At 36.1% G+C, this 12,919-nt stretch overlaps 1 protein-coding gene across 2 annotated transcripts; it reads left to right on the top strand.

Annotated features, from left to right (window-relative positions):
- Positions 1-4,907: 4,907 nt before the first annotated feature.
- On the top strand, positions 4,908-10,732 carry ccn2b (cellular communication network factor 2b). Of its 2 annotated transcripts, none has more exons than XM_051873599.1 (5): positions 4,908-5,128; positions 6,125-6,341; positions 6,498-6,749; positions 7,047-7,258; positions 9,106-10,732. In XM_051873599.1, the coding sequence occupies exons 1-5, from the start codon at positions 5,072-5,074 to the stop codon at positions 9,409-9,411; spliced, it is 1,044 nt and encodes a 347-aa protein (XP_051729559.1). In that variant the 5' UTR covers positions 4,908-5,071; the 3' UTR covers positions 9,412-10,732. The 2 variants fall into 2 exon arrangements, with proteins under 2 accessions (XP_051729559.1, XP_051729557.1); XM_051873597.1 differs by having other exon boundaries at positions 6,498-6,761.
- Positions 10,733-12,919: the final 2,187 nt, after the last annotated feature.

The raw sequence follows: 12,919 nt of genomic DNA, 5'->3' as shown, positions 1-12,919 counted from the left end.
AAGAGTTTCGAAATTTCAAGGGTTCACGTGACTTTGGCAGTTTGATATGCGCTCCGAACAACTGATTTAAAACAACAAAATTTGTAAAGCTTCGAAGCTTCATTAAGCAGTGTTTTGAAATCGGCCATCACTAGATATTGTTGAATAAAGTCGTTATTTTGTTTTTTTGGCGCAAAAAAAAGTATTCTCGTCGCTTCACAACATTAAGGTTGTACCACTGTAGTCACATGAACTGTTTTAAATATAACTTTAGTACCTTTCTGGGTGTTTGGAAGTGTCAATTAACTTGCTTTCAATGCAGGCCTCATCGGATTTTATCAAAAATATCTTAATTTGTGTTCCGAAGATGAACAAAGGTCTTACGGGTGTGGAACAACATGAGGGTGAGTAATTAATGACAGAATTTAATTTTTGGGTGAACTAACCCTTTAACAGATAGCTTTATCCATCTATTAGACCCCCTTGGGACATACATGTCGTAAATTGTACTCCATTAAATATGGAGTTGTGGGTAATATTAGCATGAAAACATTAATAAATCACAAATAACAGAATGTAAAGGCACTGATTTGAGTTTATATTGGTTTTGATCAAATCATACACAATAGTAAGTAGACAGTAACAGACAGTTGCATATCCTGAAAATATGCTTTTTTAGTCACTCATATTATGATAACAGCCTATGTGAATCTTCTAAGAACTTCCAAGTGTCTGTAAAGTTTGATGCAACATACAACTGCACTTGTATCACAGATGCAGTGCTACAGAAATCAAAAGCAGACATTTTTTGTGCCCATTGAATGGTGTCATTAATCTAGGATTTGGTGTACCAAAGTCTGGAATTAAAGTTGTCCATATTGTGAAAACACACCACTGTGTTCCGTAACAGTCGAGACAAGCAGATGGCAAAAGGTATTAAACCTGCGTACATGTTTGACCGCTACTCTTGTGGAGTTTTGTTTTTCAGGCAGCAACTGTTTGTGTTTGTTCATTAACAAGCATGCAAACAAAAAAGCCAGAAAAAATATCTGCACGCAACAAGGGTAAGATCAGATGTTGGGCGTTTTTAATCAGGAGAAAATCTCACTATTTGCAATGTCCTAAGAATCAGTGGCAGAATTTCACACATCTTTTAGATAAACACACTAATCTAATAACGCCTAGCCTGCTAAAATGACTGTGACTATGGCGAAAGATTTGAGATGGTACAAGCTTATCCTAATTATGGAAATGTTATATAATTTGTTGCTCAGAGCAACAAATTATCACAAAACATCTGGGCTAAAAGTAGTAGTAGGACACTAAAAGTAGTGTCCCATCCTGCTGTAGTCTGAAACTGGTAGAAGACTGAACTAGCACAAAGCAGCCACCAGTCACTGAGAGTACAGTTAGCAGCCTGTCCCGCAGCAACAGAGTCATGGCAACTCCACAGTCACACAGCTTGAGGATATTTACGGCACTCCTTAGTTACGGTTCTGTTTTGAACTTATGTACATGTTTCATGGCCATACCGGAGTATCCCGTTGCCAAAGCACAATCCCCAACCCGCCACTCCAGAGGAGAGGAAAGAGACCACGGCGCGCTGCCTGCTGTTACATTCCTGCACCTCAAGTTCCCCAACCCTGAGAAATAAAATTCCCATGAAAACAAGAGACCTCGTAGCACAGCACAGCATGATAAGGCCTCTGTTTGCTGCAGATATCCTCACATTTTAGTGGGCCGCATGTGCAAACTATTATTCAAGTGTGAATTGCAAACATTGTTAAAAAGCTTTGACACACCGTAGACTAGAAAGACATGTTCTGAGGTTTTGGTGTGATAAATTTGTTTATCCAGAATGAAATTTGAACAATTCTAAATGTTGTTTGGGGCTAATTTAAAAGGTTTTACACATTAAGAAGTAAATTCTGTTTTTGTGATGAATCATATGTGACAGTACTCATAATAGTTTTCTATAAAAAGAGTTGCAGTGTGTCGGTCGCACCCTTAATGCATTTTGCAATGTTGACATGACGCGATCCACTGTGTTTCGCTAAACATCAGAGAGAATCCTCACAGCCGCCTCTGTAGATTTGGTAGTAGCATAGTGTTGTTTAGTGATGTGAAGAGCGACAGTTAATGGAGTTAGATATTAGGTAGACCACTCTCTGAAAATGTAAAACTAAAACTGTAATTTCAAATAAAAGACGATCATGCTGATCCACGTCGAAAGATGGCAGTACAATGTCTAACATCATTGTGGTAACAGTACTTTAAAGGGTTAGTTCACCGAAAAATGAAAATTCTGTCATTAATTACTCACCCTCATGTCGTTCTACACCCGTAAGACCTTTGTTCATCTTCAGAACACAAATTAAGATATTTTTGATAAAATCCGATGGCTCAGTGAGGCCTCCATTGCCAGCAAGTTAATTAACACTTTTAGATGCCCAGAAAGCTACTAAAGACAACAGTTCATGTGACTACAGTGGTTCAACCTTAATGTTATGAAGCGACTAGAATACTTTTTGTATGCCAAAAAAGCAAAATAACAACTTTATTCAACAATATCTAGTGATGAGCGATTTCAAAACACTGCTTCATGAAGCTTCGAAGCTTTACGAATCTTTTGTTTCGAATCAGTGGTTCGGAGCGTGTATTAAACTGCCAAAGTCACGTGATTTCAGTAAAGAGGCTTCGTTACGTCATAAGTGTTTCGATAGTTCACCACTGGGGGGCGTGACTTTGGCAGTTTGATACACGCTCCGAACTATGACTCGAAACAAAAGATTCGTAAAGCTTTGAAGCTTCATAAAACAGTGTTTTGAAATCGCCCATCACTAGATATTGTTGAATAAAGTCATTGTTTTTTTTGGTGCACAAAAAGTATTCTCGTCACTTCATAACATTAAGGTAGAACCACTGTAGTCACATGAACTGTTTTAAATATGTCTTTAGTAGCTTTCTGGGCATCTGAAAGTATTAATTATCTTGCTGGCAACTTTACCGAGCCATCGGATTTCATCAAAAATATCTTAATTTGTGTTCCGAAGATGAACGAAGGTCTTATGGGTGTGGAACGACATGAGGGTGAGTAATTAATGACAGAATTTTCATTTTTGGGTGAACTGACCCTTTAAGTACATGAAGAAAAGTGATGCTAATGCTAGCTAAATAACTTTTTTTTTATTTTTTTTTATTTTTTTATATTCAACTTTAAGAAAAACATACAATGACATTTAACATAAAAAACAAACAAACAACCAACCAAACAAAAATTGGGGATACACATAACAGATCTTACATGATACAGGGTAGAGCATTAAATTCTGCAAATTACTTTTTCCAGTATGAGAGATGTTTTTATACAGTTCTTATTTCTATTAATTGAGTTCAATGAGTCAAAAAAATTAAATGAGGGTGTAATAGACATTACTTTAGCTTAATGTATATGAAACTTCCCAAGAAGAATAAGTAATTTTAATGTGTTATCAATTATAACAGAGCCGGTATTACAGTCCAAGAAGAGGATCATAGGTTCATCTTTTTAAATTATTTTGTAGAATGTATCAAAAACCATCATAGAAACCTGCTTCCAAAAGTCTTCTGAATATTTACAATTGCAAAATAAATGTGTGAGAGTTTCAAGTTCAAGATTACAAAAAGAACATTGTGGTGAGATGTCTTTTTTAAACTTGTTCAGAAAAGCTTTACATTGATAATACCTGTGTAGTATTTTAAAATGTATTTCCTTTACCTTATTTGGCAGTAAAAACGTATTACTTACTGACCAAATTTTCTCAGTTGAGAGTATAGAGAAAGATTGTTTCCATTTAAAAAAGTTAACAACTGTTATCTCGAGTAAGACAGTTCCTAATGTAAGAGTTATTACATTTCATATCCAAGATATTTACACCTCCAATAACAAGTTTTGGAATCTGCCGGCACACTGGGCTGTAACTGAGATGCATTTTCATAAGGTGGAGTAATTTAGTAGAGATGCTTTTCACAACAATATGGAAGTCTCTATATGAAGATTCAAGCCCTGAGAGTGAAAGAAATTCCTGATAAGTATAAATCTCACCAACATCATTTAGTAAGTCTGAAAACTATTGACCCCATTGACTTTCACTATATGGACAAAAAATATATATTTGTTCAAAATATCTTCTTTTGTGTTCCACAGAAAAAAGAAATTGTGGTTTATAATGACATGGAGAAACCTGAATATCACCAGGATTAGACTCTTTTTCTTCAGAAATGTGAAAGTCTAGCTTGAACCACTTGCTGTTGTTCAGCACATTTTGTCTCTTTTCTCTCACACAAAACCTGACTGACATGCTTCAGGAAATAGCTGCAAGGAAAGAAAAATAAACAATTTCATCCTACCATGTTTCTTTCTCTGCACCTGACGGATTTCATGAGCTTGTTTTGTATTTCCACTAAAAACACTGTCCTCTGTGTAATTTTGTCCCAACAAAGAATAAATTGTGGGCTGTGTCATATCCTGCCCTGCAGGCCTGTCTAACATGACATCATGTGGTGGGAAAATCTTTTTTGTTTTGTTTTGTTTTGTTTTTACTGTTTAATGCACTACCATTTAATGCCAGTCCAAACATGAAGCATGCACGCATAGTTTCACACATCACTTGTATGACATCTAAACATTGTTGTATTCCAACAGTATCTGATAAACATTCTAATCTTTCATCTGCCAAAGCATCTTGAACCATCCCGTAGACTGGCCTACATTAATATTCAGATAAACAGCAGTCGAACCATGTGCAGAAACCAGACTTTTTCCCATGTGCACGCTCTGGAATCTGTGGTATGATTAATTGAAAGGCTGGTCGACAGCATCTCTTGCGTTTTCAAACATTATGGAAAACCATCTGGAATTGAAATATTTTCACCCCTCTGGGTCGCGTGGCATGGCTTGACTCCGGTGGGCTACACCCCATTCTGGTAGTATTTAAAGAGGGGCTCTCTACTCTTCACTTCACTACAGTCCTGCAGTCTAACCGTGATCACAGACATCAGAGAACCAAAACAAACCCGTGGAGTGTGCTTCTGTTGGGAACTCTTTGAGGAAATGGCTGGAACAGTATTCATCAGATCATGCATCATTCTCTGCTTGCTTATACATACGGTGAGTGAACACAGCAATTATATATTCAAAATAAAAGGACCTCTTTTGCTGTAAGCTCTATGTAGAATTAACATAAATTAGCTGATTTTATTATGCAAGTTAATTATGGATTATTTTACTACTGAAATTATATAACATACACATAATAATTAAATAATAAGTGTACAAGAATGTTCGTGCTATAGTGAGTGAGGCATTTAGTTGGGGATGTGGTTAACATCTTAACTATAGTTTTGGATAATTAGTCTAATTAGGTTTAATTTAATGCATTCTAATAAAGTTTCTCATGATAACATTTAATGAGGAGATTATGTAAGTCACTATACTGGTTTGTGTTTGCATGTGATTCTGTGATGCTCAAAACAGTGATTTCAATGCAAACTGAATCATTTGAATGAAAAAATGTTCTATACTTTTAATGTATAATATTATACAATAAAAAAATGTTTTACATACTTTTAATGTATAATATTATACAATGAAAAAATGTTCTACATACTTTTAATGTATAATATTATACAAGTTTTATTTAATAAATGTGCCTAATTTATTATTATTACTTACTGTGTATATTCAGTAGGCTATAGCAGTCACTTTTTAAACCGGTCGTATTTTTTACACCTTTTATTAGTTTAAACATGCTTCATATAGTTATACTAGTGATAGTTATAGTTAGTTACATAATGTCATGTTAGACAGATAGTTATACTAGTGCAACTGCAAAACATCACTTCCCAAGTTACAAATCTACATAATCTGTAATGCATTTTATCCCCCCCGTGGCCATCATGAGTATTGCATATGGACATGGATCATGTCAATTAATTTGTCCCAGGCAGAGAGAGACATTTTAGAATAAAACTTTTTTGCATGCTCTGGAATCTGTGTTATGATAAAACGGTTATTACCACAGATTTATGAAAGAACGCTTCTATGAGGGATTGCTAAATCTGTTGCAAGTTGAAACCCTAACATTGTGTCATTGTTTCTATGCAGGCGATGTGTCAGGAATGCTCTCAGCCCTGTGACTGCCCGGCTGAGAGCCCTTTATGTCCTGTAGGCACCAGTCTAGTGCTGGACGGCTGCAGCTGCTGTAAGGTGTGTGCCCGACAGGCAGGAGAGCCCTGCTCTTTCCTGGAGCCATGTGACCATCATAAAGACCTGTATTGTGACTATGGTGTGCTCAGTGACACTGAGACAGGCATCTGTATGGGTGAGTATATGAGTGCAATGTTGTGTTTTGGAAAGTAATTTACATATTTGTTATGTAAAGAGGAGAAGAGAGAATGTATTGCACTACACTTTTTGTCCACAAGTGGGAGTCTCTCATTGTTATGAAGTTGTCTTATGTCTGTTGCATGTGTTGCAGCTCAAGAGGGTCAGACGTGCGACCTGGGGGGCGTGATTTACCGCAGTGGTGAGACGTTTCAGCCCAGCTGCAAACATCAGTGTGTCTGCATGAATGGGGAGATTGGCTGCGTACCAACCTGTGCCAGCAACATACGGCTGCCTTCTCCAGACTGTCCCTACCCACGACGCGTCCAGATCCCTGGCAAGTGCTGCGAGGAGTGGGTGTGCGACCAGATCCCACAAGAAGACACCTTCCAGTCAGCAATGGCTGGTAGGTCAATCGGCAAGTCAAATTTTCTTTCATTTTGCTTCACTATGTTGAAACAGCTGCTCTTTTTTTTTTTTTTTTTAAATCTCCCAAAAGCCCTGTCATTGGGTCTGGGGGAGAGGGGGAACACCTATGAATAAAATATAATGAAATATAGTCCTGGGTCCTGTGAATTTCCACAATCTGGGTCCTTTTCTATACCAAACTTATTTTACTAGCCGCTCTGCTTGACAATATGCTTTAAATTTCATGTTATTGGCAATTGCACATGAATTTAACATCCACTTTCTCTTTTTTCAGCATATAGAGAAATAACTGATCAGAGTGTCCAGCCTGAGAGCGCAAGAGACAACTGCATCGTTCAGACCACTGAATGGAGTGAATGTTCTGCAACTTGTGGCATGGGTTTGTCCTCTCGTGTAACCAATGACAACGAGCAATGCCAGCTGGAACGGCAGACCCGCATGTGCATGATCCGCCCCTGCCATGCAGAGCTGGAAAAGGACATAAAGGTAAGATTGGGTTGAGAGCACAAAGTAAAGCTGAAAATATAATTCCTCTGTCCACATTCCACTCCGGACTGTGGACAGTCACCATAAAATAATTTTCGCCCTCTATGTAGTGCACATGCACTGGATGTGTCCATCCATGCTCACGATCAGAGTATACTTTGAAAGGCTTGCATGATCAGTTGTGACCCTGGACCACAAAACCAGTCATAAGGGACAATTTTTTGAAATTGAGATTTATACATCATCTGCTGAATAAATAAGCTTTCCATTGATGTATGGTTTGTTAGGACAGGACAATATTTGTCCGAGATACAACTATTTGAATATCTGGAATCTGAGGGTGCAAAAATCAAAATATTGAGAAAATCCCCTTTAAAGTTGTCCAAATGAAGTATTTATTGATATATTTACGGTAGGAAATTTACAAAATATCTTCATGGAACATGATCTTTACTTAATATCCTAATGATTTTTGGCATAAAAGAAAAATCAATCATTTTGACCCATGCAATGTTGGCTATTGCTACAAATATACCTGTGCGACTTACGACTGGTTTTGTGGTCCAGGGTCACAACTGTGTGTTAAATGGACCGGAACTTGGAAAATTAAGTATACAATGGGCCTTAAGGCTGAAACTACGAAGCCCTTGACATGAAATGCAGGGGAAAAAATAAAAGACATCGAGGCCACATATTAAGAATTCATTCTCCATAACTTATTCATTGTTTCCTCATTCCTTCCTGGCTAAGTTTTACTACTTTGTTCCCTTGTTTTAATTTAGTTAAATCATGGCCATGATGCAACTAACTAATATATTGTGAAAACAAACAAGTACAAGTTGGCCACGATTTACTTAAAACGAGGAAAGTAATTACTACACTCTAAAAAAAATGCTGGGTTCAAAACAACCCAAGTTGGGTTGAAAATGGACAAACCCAGCGACTGGGTTGTTTTAACCCAGTGGTTGGGTTAAATGTTTGCCCAACGTGCTGGGCAGTTTTATTTAACTGAACTATTGTTTAAAAATGTCTGTATTGCTTGCTTAAAATACTTTTAAAAAGCTAAAAATATGTTGGAAATTAACATTTATTAATATGTTTAATAAATGAACATTTATTAGTAGGTTTAATGAATAATAATTAATTTTTAATCAATAGTTGGGTTAAATAAAACTGCCCAGGATGTTGGGCAAACATTTAACCCAACCGCTGTGTTAAAACAACCCGATCGCTGGGTATGTTAATTTTCAACCCAGCTTGGGTTGTTTTTAACCCAGCATTTTTTAGAGAGTACAATGTAGGGACAAATTCTTAATTCGTGGCCATGATTTTAAATTTTTTTTCACGTCATGTGAGGGGCTCCATACGAAAAATACTTTATGCAAGTATTTTTTTATATGTGATTGTGTGACGCAAGTATGCATTGTTGCATGGTACGTTATGGCGGCCATAAGTATAAAATGTGTTGTTGTGCAGTTCAGGTCAACTTCTGTCTTGGTTCCTGAAGCAATTTTTTTTAATCAAAATAAACTAATTAGTTAAGCAAGTTAGTTAAACTGTCAGTTAAACTGTCACCATGTTTATAGCTATTTTTGAAAGAAAAGATGAAAGTTTTTACTGTACAGCGCGATATTTGTGTCTGCATGCGAGAGTGATTTAATCGCAAAAAATGGGCCTTTACTCTATCGCCTCCTTGAATAGGCTTAAGATTTGTTACCGTCAGAGTAACACAAAAATGCACAATGCGTTTAATGCGTGCATGCAGTTTGTTTCCGGCCTTTACTTTTTCAGTCAACCCATCAAAAAAACAGCTTAAATATTAATAGTCCACCTCTTCCCCATTACAGAGAGGGAAGAAGTGTGTGCGGACCCCAAAGAGCCAGCGCGGGATGCGTTTCGAGTTGTCTGGATGCCAGAGCGTCAGGCTGTATAAGCCAAAGTTCTGTGGGGTGTGTACAGACGGCCGCTGCTGCACACCTCACGCCACCGCCACAGTCGAGGTGGAGTTCCGCTGTCCTGAGGGCGACACTTTCAGGAAGAGGATGATGTTTATTAAGACCTGCTCCTGTCATCATGATTGTCCCCGGGAGAATGATATCTTCCTTGCCTCCAACTCACGGAGAATGATTGGGGACTATGATAATGACATGTGAGGAGCTGTCCAGTGTAACACACACACACACTGACAATCAAGCACACATGCACATGAGGCAGCTCCGTGTTTTACTGAACCCTGAAATACTCACATCCTGTGAGCATAAAAAACTAGAATGTTTGACATGAAGTGGGCATTGATAATGGCCCTGCAAAACTTCTCTTCTCTTGTTTGTATTTTGTGATGCTCTGAAGTCATCTGGCTGTTTGACTGGTCATGCTACAGCAGACCTGAAGCACTGAGAACTTTGTGTTAATAGGATAGTTCACTCAAAAATTATAATTCTGTCATCATTTGCTCACCCTCATGTTGTTTCAAACCTATGAGCAGTTATTTTTTTCTTTTTTCTTTGTTTGGAACATAACAGGAGAATTTTTGAAGAATCTTGATGCAGCTCTTTTCCATACAATAAAAATTCATAGTGACCACATCTGTAAAACTCAGAAAAGAACCACAAAGAACCACAATTTTTACCTTATATTCAAAATATTATGAAATCATAACGTATTTCTGCATAATGCACACAAATTTAAATCAGTAACAATTCGGTCACTATGAACTGTTATTGTATAGAGAAGGGCTGAATGAAGATTCTTTAAAAATTCTCCTTTTGTTCACTGGAAAACAATGACAATTTGGGTTTGGAATACTATGAGGTTAAATAATTACATATATTTTTTAATGATTTGTATTTTAATTTTATAAGTATGATTATTATTAATGATTATTTTTGGGTAAACAATTCCTTTAAGACATTGTGTACTAATGGAGTAGTTAATTTCAAGAACGTTTTCCTCAATACAGGAATAGATTTAAATGACAATAATGTAATCATACAATTGATATGTATTTTTTCATTAAGTTGTAAAATGTCATTGGGTCATCTTTATTTACGATTATTTTTACCTTACAACAAGGAATAATATTTAACAACTGAAGTAATAACTTTTAATGTTTGTATCTAATTGAACCCAATCTTTCAAATATGAATATCTAAAATGAGTCCCAAAGTATTTTGGGAAGAAAACATTCCAACAAATGAGGCTCAGATAATGAGATACTGCCTATGTTGTTTACTGTTTATTTAATAGCAAATGAATGAAAAAGAATTGAACAATGACGAATACACCTTGTGTAAATACTGTAAGAAGACCGTGTACAGATTGTACTAATTTATGTAACTGTTGTTTAACTCTTAAATGTAGTTTTGTATGTGTACTGTATTACTCTGTGTTCATTGTAATCACCTGGCAATGATACAAGCGAGTTATTTTCTGATGCACTTTTATTTTCCAATAAAGAAATTATATTTTTATATATATTCTGTGGATTATTGAAGTCACTTAAACCTATAAAAGGCAACTGCACATTTAATGTGATTACATAAGTATAATTAATATACAGTTATAGAGGTCTAAAGAGGTAAAAGTGCTGTTACTACACAATTCGCATGGCCCTGTCAACCAAGCTCACAATAACATCACTTTGGCCGCATTTACATTGCATGGTTCAAATGACCCAGTTCCATTTTTTTCTCCCACGTGGCACAGATCGGATATGACCTACGAACGTGTAAACAGGAAAAAAGCACATGGATTCCAATATTCTCAGATTGGTTTCAGGCCTGTAAGCAGACAGATCGGATATTCCCCTGTCAATGGCGAGTGACGTCAACTCTGGTCGACACCAACTGCGATCACATGACTCTTTTCAATGCCCAGGCTGTAACAAGGGCTCTCCTCTTTTTTTCTCCACCTTAAGAGACCAATGTATTGCTGACCTTTAAAGATCGTATGGAAAGCAAAAGCTTGTTTTATCATTTGATCTGCGTCCATGTCAAATCTTGCCGTTTTTACTTCCTTTTCGGCCTAAGTTTTTCCGGGTCAGTTGTTTCACCAAGTGTATAGTGTAAATGCAGATATCAGATATGGGTCACTTTGAATAGAAGATGTAAGCTGGTCGTATCGGACATAGTCAACAAAATCGGAATTGGGCATCAAAAACTGCAATGTAAATGCGGCCTATGAGTCTTACTCTATCCTTATGTTCTAACTTCTTTATTGTTATAAGGGTCATTGATGATTTTTAAATTTGTAAAAAAAAAAAAAAAAAAAAAAAAAAATGGAGATATAATTAATTTTAAAGTTTTATTAACAATGAGATTATGTGGTTTTTATAATCAATTAACACTGCTTTTGTCATTTTTTACAAAATTTGACACCAAAAAAGTCAAAAATTTCAGTTTTACCAAATGACATTTTTGGTTATACCTAATGACAATGTTTTCAAACAATGCTAACAGGCTGATATCTAGCTAGCTAGATAGTTAGCTTATTAGCTAGCTAACAAAAGGACAATCAAACATTTTATATTTAGTACAAGTTTTTAAAATATTACAACATTTTCCATGTTTTATAGGCTAGCGGTTGTACCGAATGACCTGATGTTTCAGGACATGCGTATGAGCAAGTGAAAACATGAATTTTTCAAATAGTTTAAAGAGAGTTAGTTACTTTGCTTCATGACCATGTGGTCCTTTGCAGGTGTCTGAATGATGTCACATCCTGTCACATGATATTGACCGCATGACTTGATCCAAAGTGGTCCCTTTATATTGGTTACGCCAAATGACATCCATGAAATTCATTTTTCCAGACATTCTTTCTCATAACAAAGCAATGACTTCTACACATAATTTTAATACCATTTTGGACTATGTTGATATATGATGTTATAAAATCATGCCAGAATAAAAAAATATATACATTTAGTACATTTTAAGATATTTTAATCACAAATGAAATGGCTGTATTGGCCTTTGGACGGTTAAACCGAATGACCTTTTGACACTTCAAAATCTTTAAAATACATTTATATGTAGCAAAATATAATTAAAACGTTTTGGATTCAATAAAAGAGATCTAGTTGTGCTACCTTACATACTGTGGATGTCATATCTTTGTTTTTCGTTAAGGCCTTTGGACAAAAAAATGACCCCTCATGTCATTGACCCATAAATGAACCTTAACAAAGGTAAAGTTACATGAATTGTTGGAAATAATATGTAATAGAAATATGTCTATTTAATTGATTTAATAATTTTCACTAATATAATCAAATCAGCAAGTTCAGCAGAGGCCAGTCAGCTTGTGCCATGCGGTAATGAGTGTTTGCTTGCAGACTGCATGTAAAGGACTTATAAGCCTGTGCCATATTGAGTTTCATGACTGAACTATAGTAGTCAACATTTGAAGTGGATCAAAACCTTTAATTAAAGTTGTCCTGAAACCTTCTTCTTAGGACAACTTAGTTCTTAGGACAACTTTGATGAATGTTTTTGATCCACTTCAAATGTCGACTACTGTAGATATTTACATATTGGCTATATTTCATTCTCTGTATATGAAGTAAGAGTATAAAATAATGTTAAGAAAGAAACAACAATCCAAATCAAGAACATTTAGGCCTGGTTTCACAGGCAGGGCTTAGATTAGCCAGAATTAGGT

The sequence above is a fragment of the Ctenopharyngodon idella genome, chromosome 19 (genome assembly GCF_019924925.1).
Source record: "Ctenopharyngodon idella isolate HZGC_01 chromosome 19, HZGC01, whole genome shotgun sequence".
NCBI lineage: Eukaryota > Metazoa > Chordata > Actinopteri > Cypriniformes > Xenocyprididae > Ctenopharyngodon > Ctenopharyngodon idella.
This window is presented reverse-complemented; position numbering and strand designations above follow the sequence as displayed.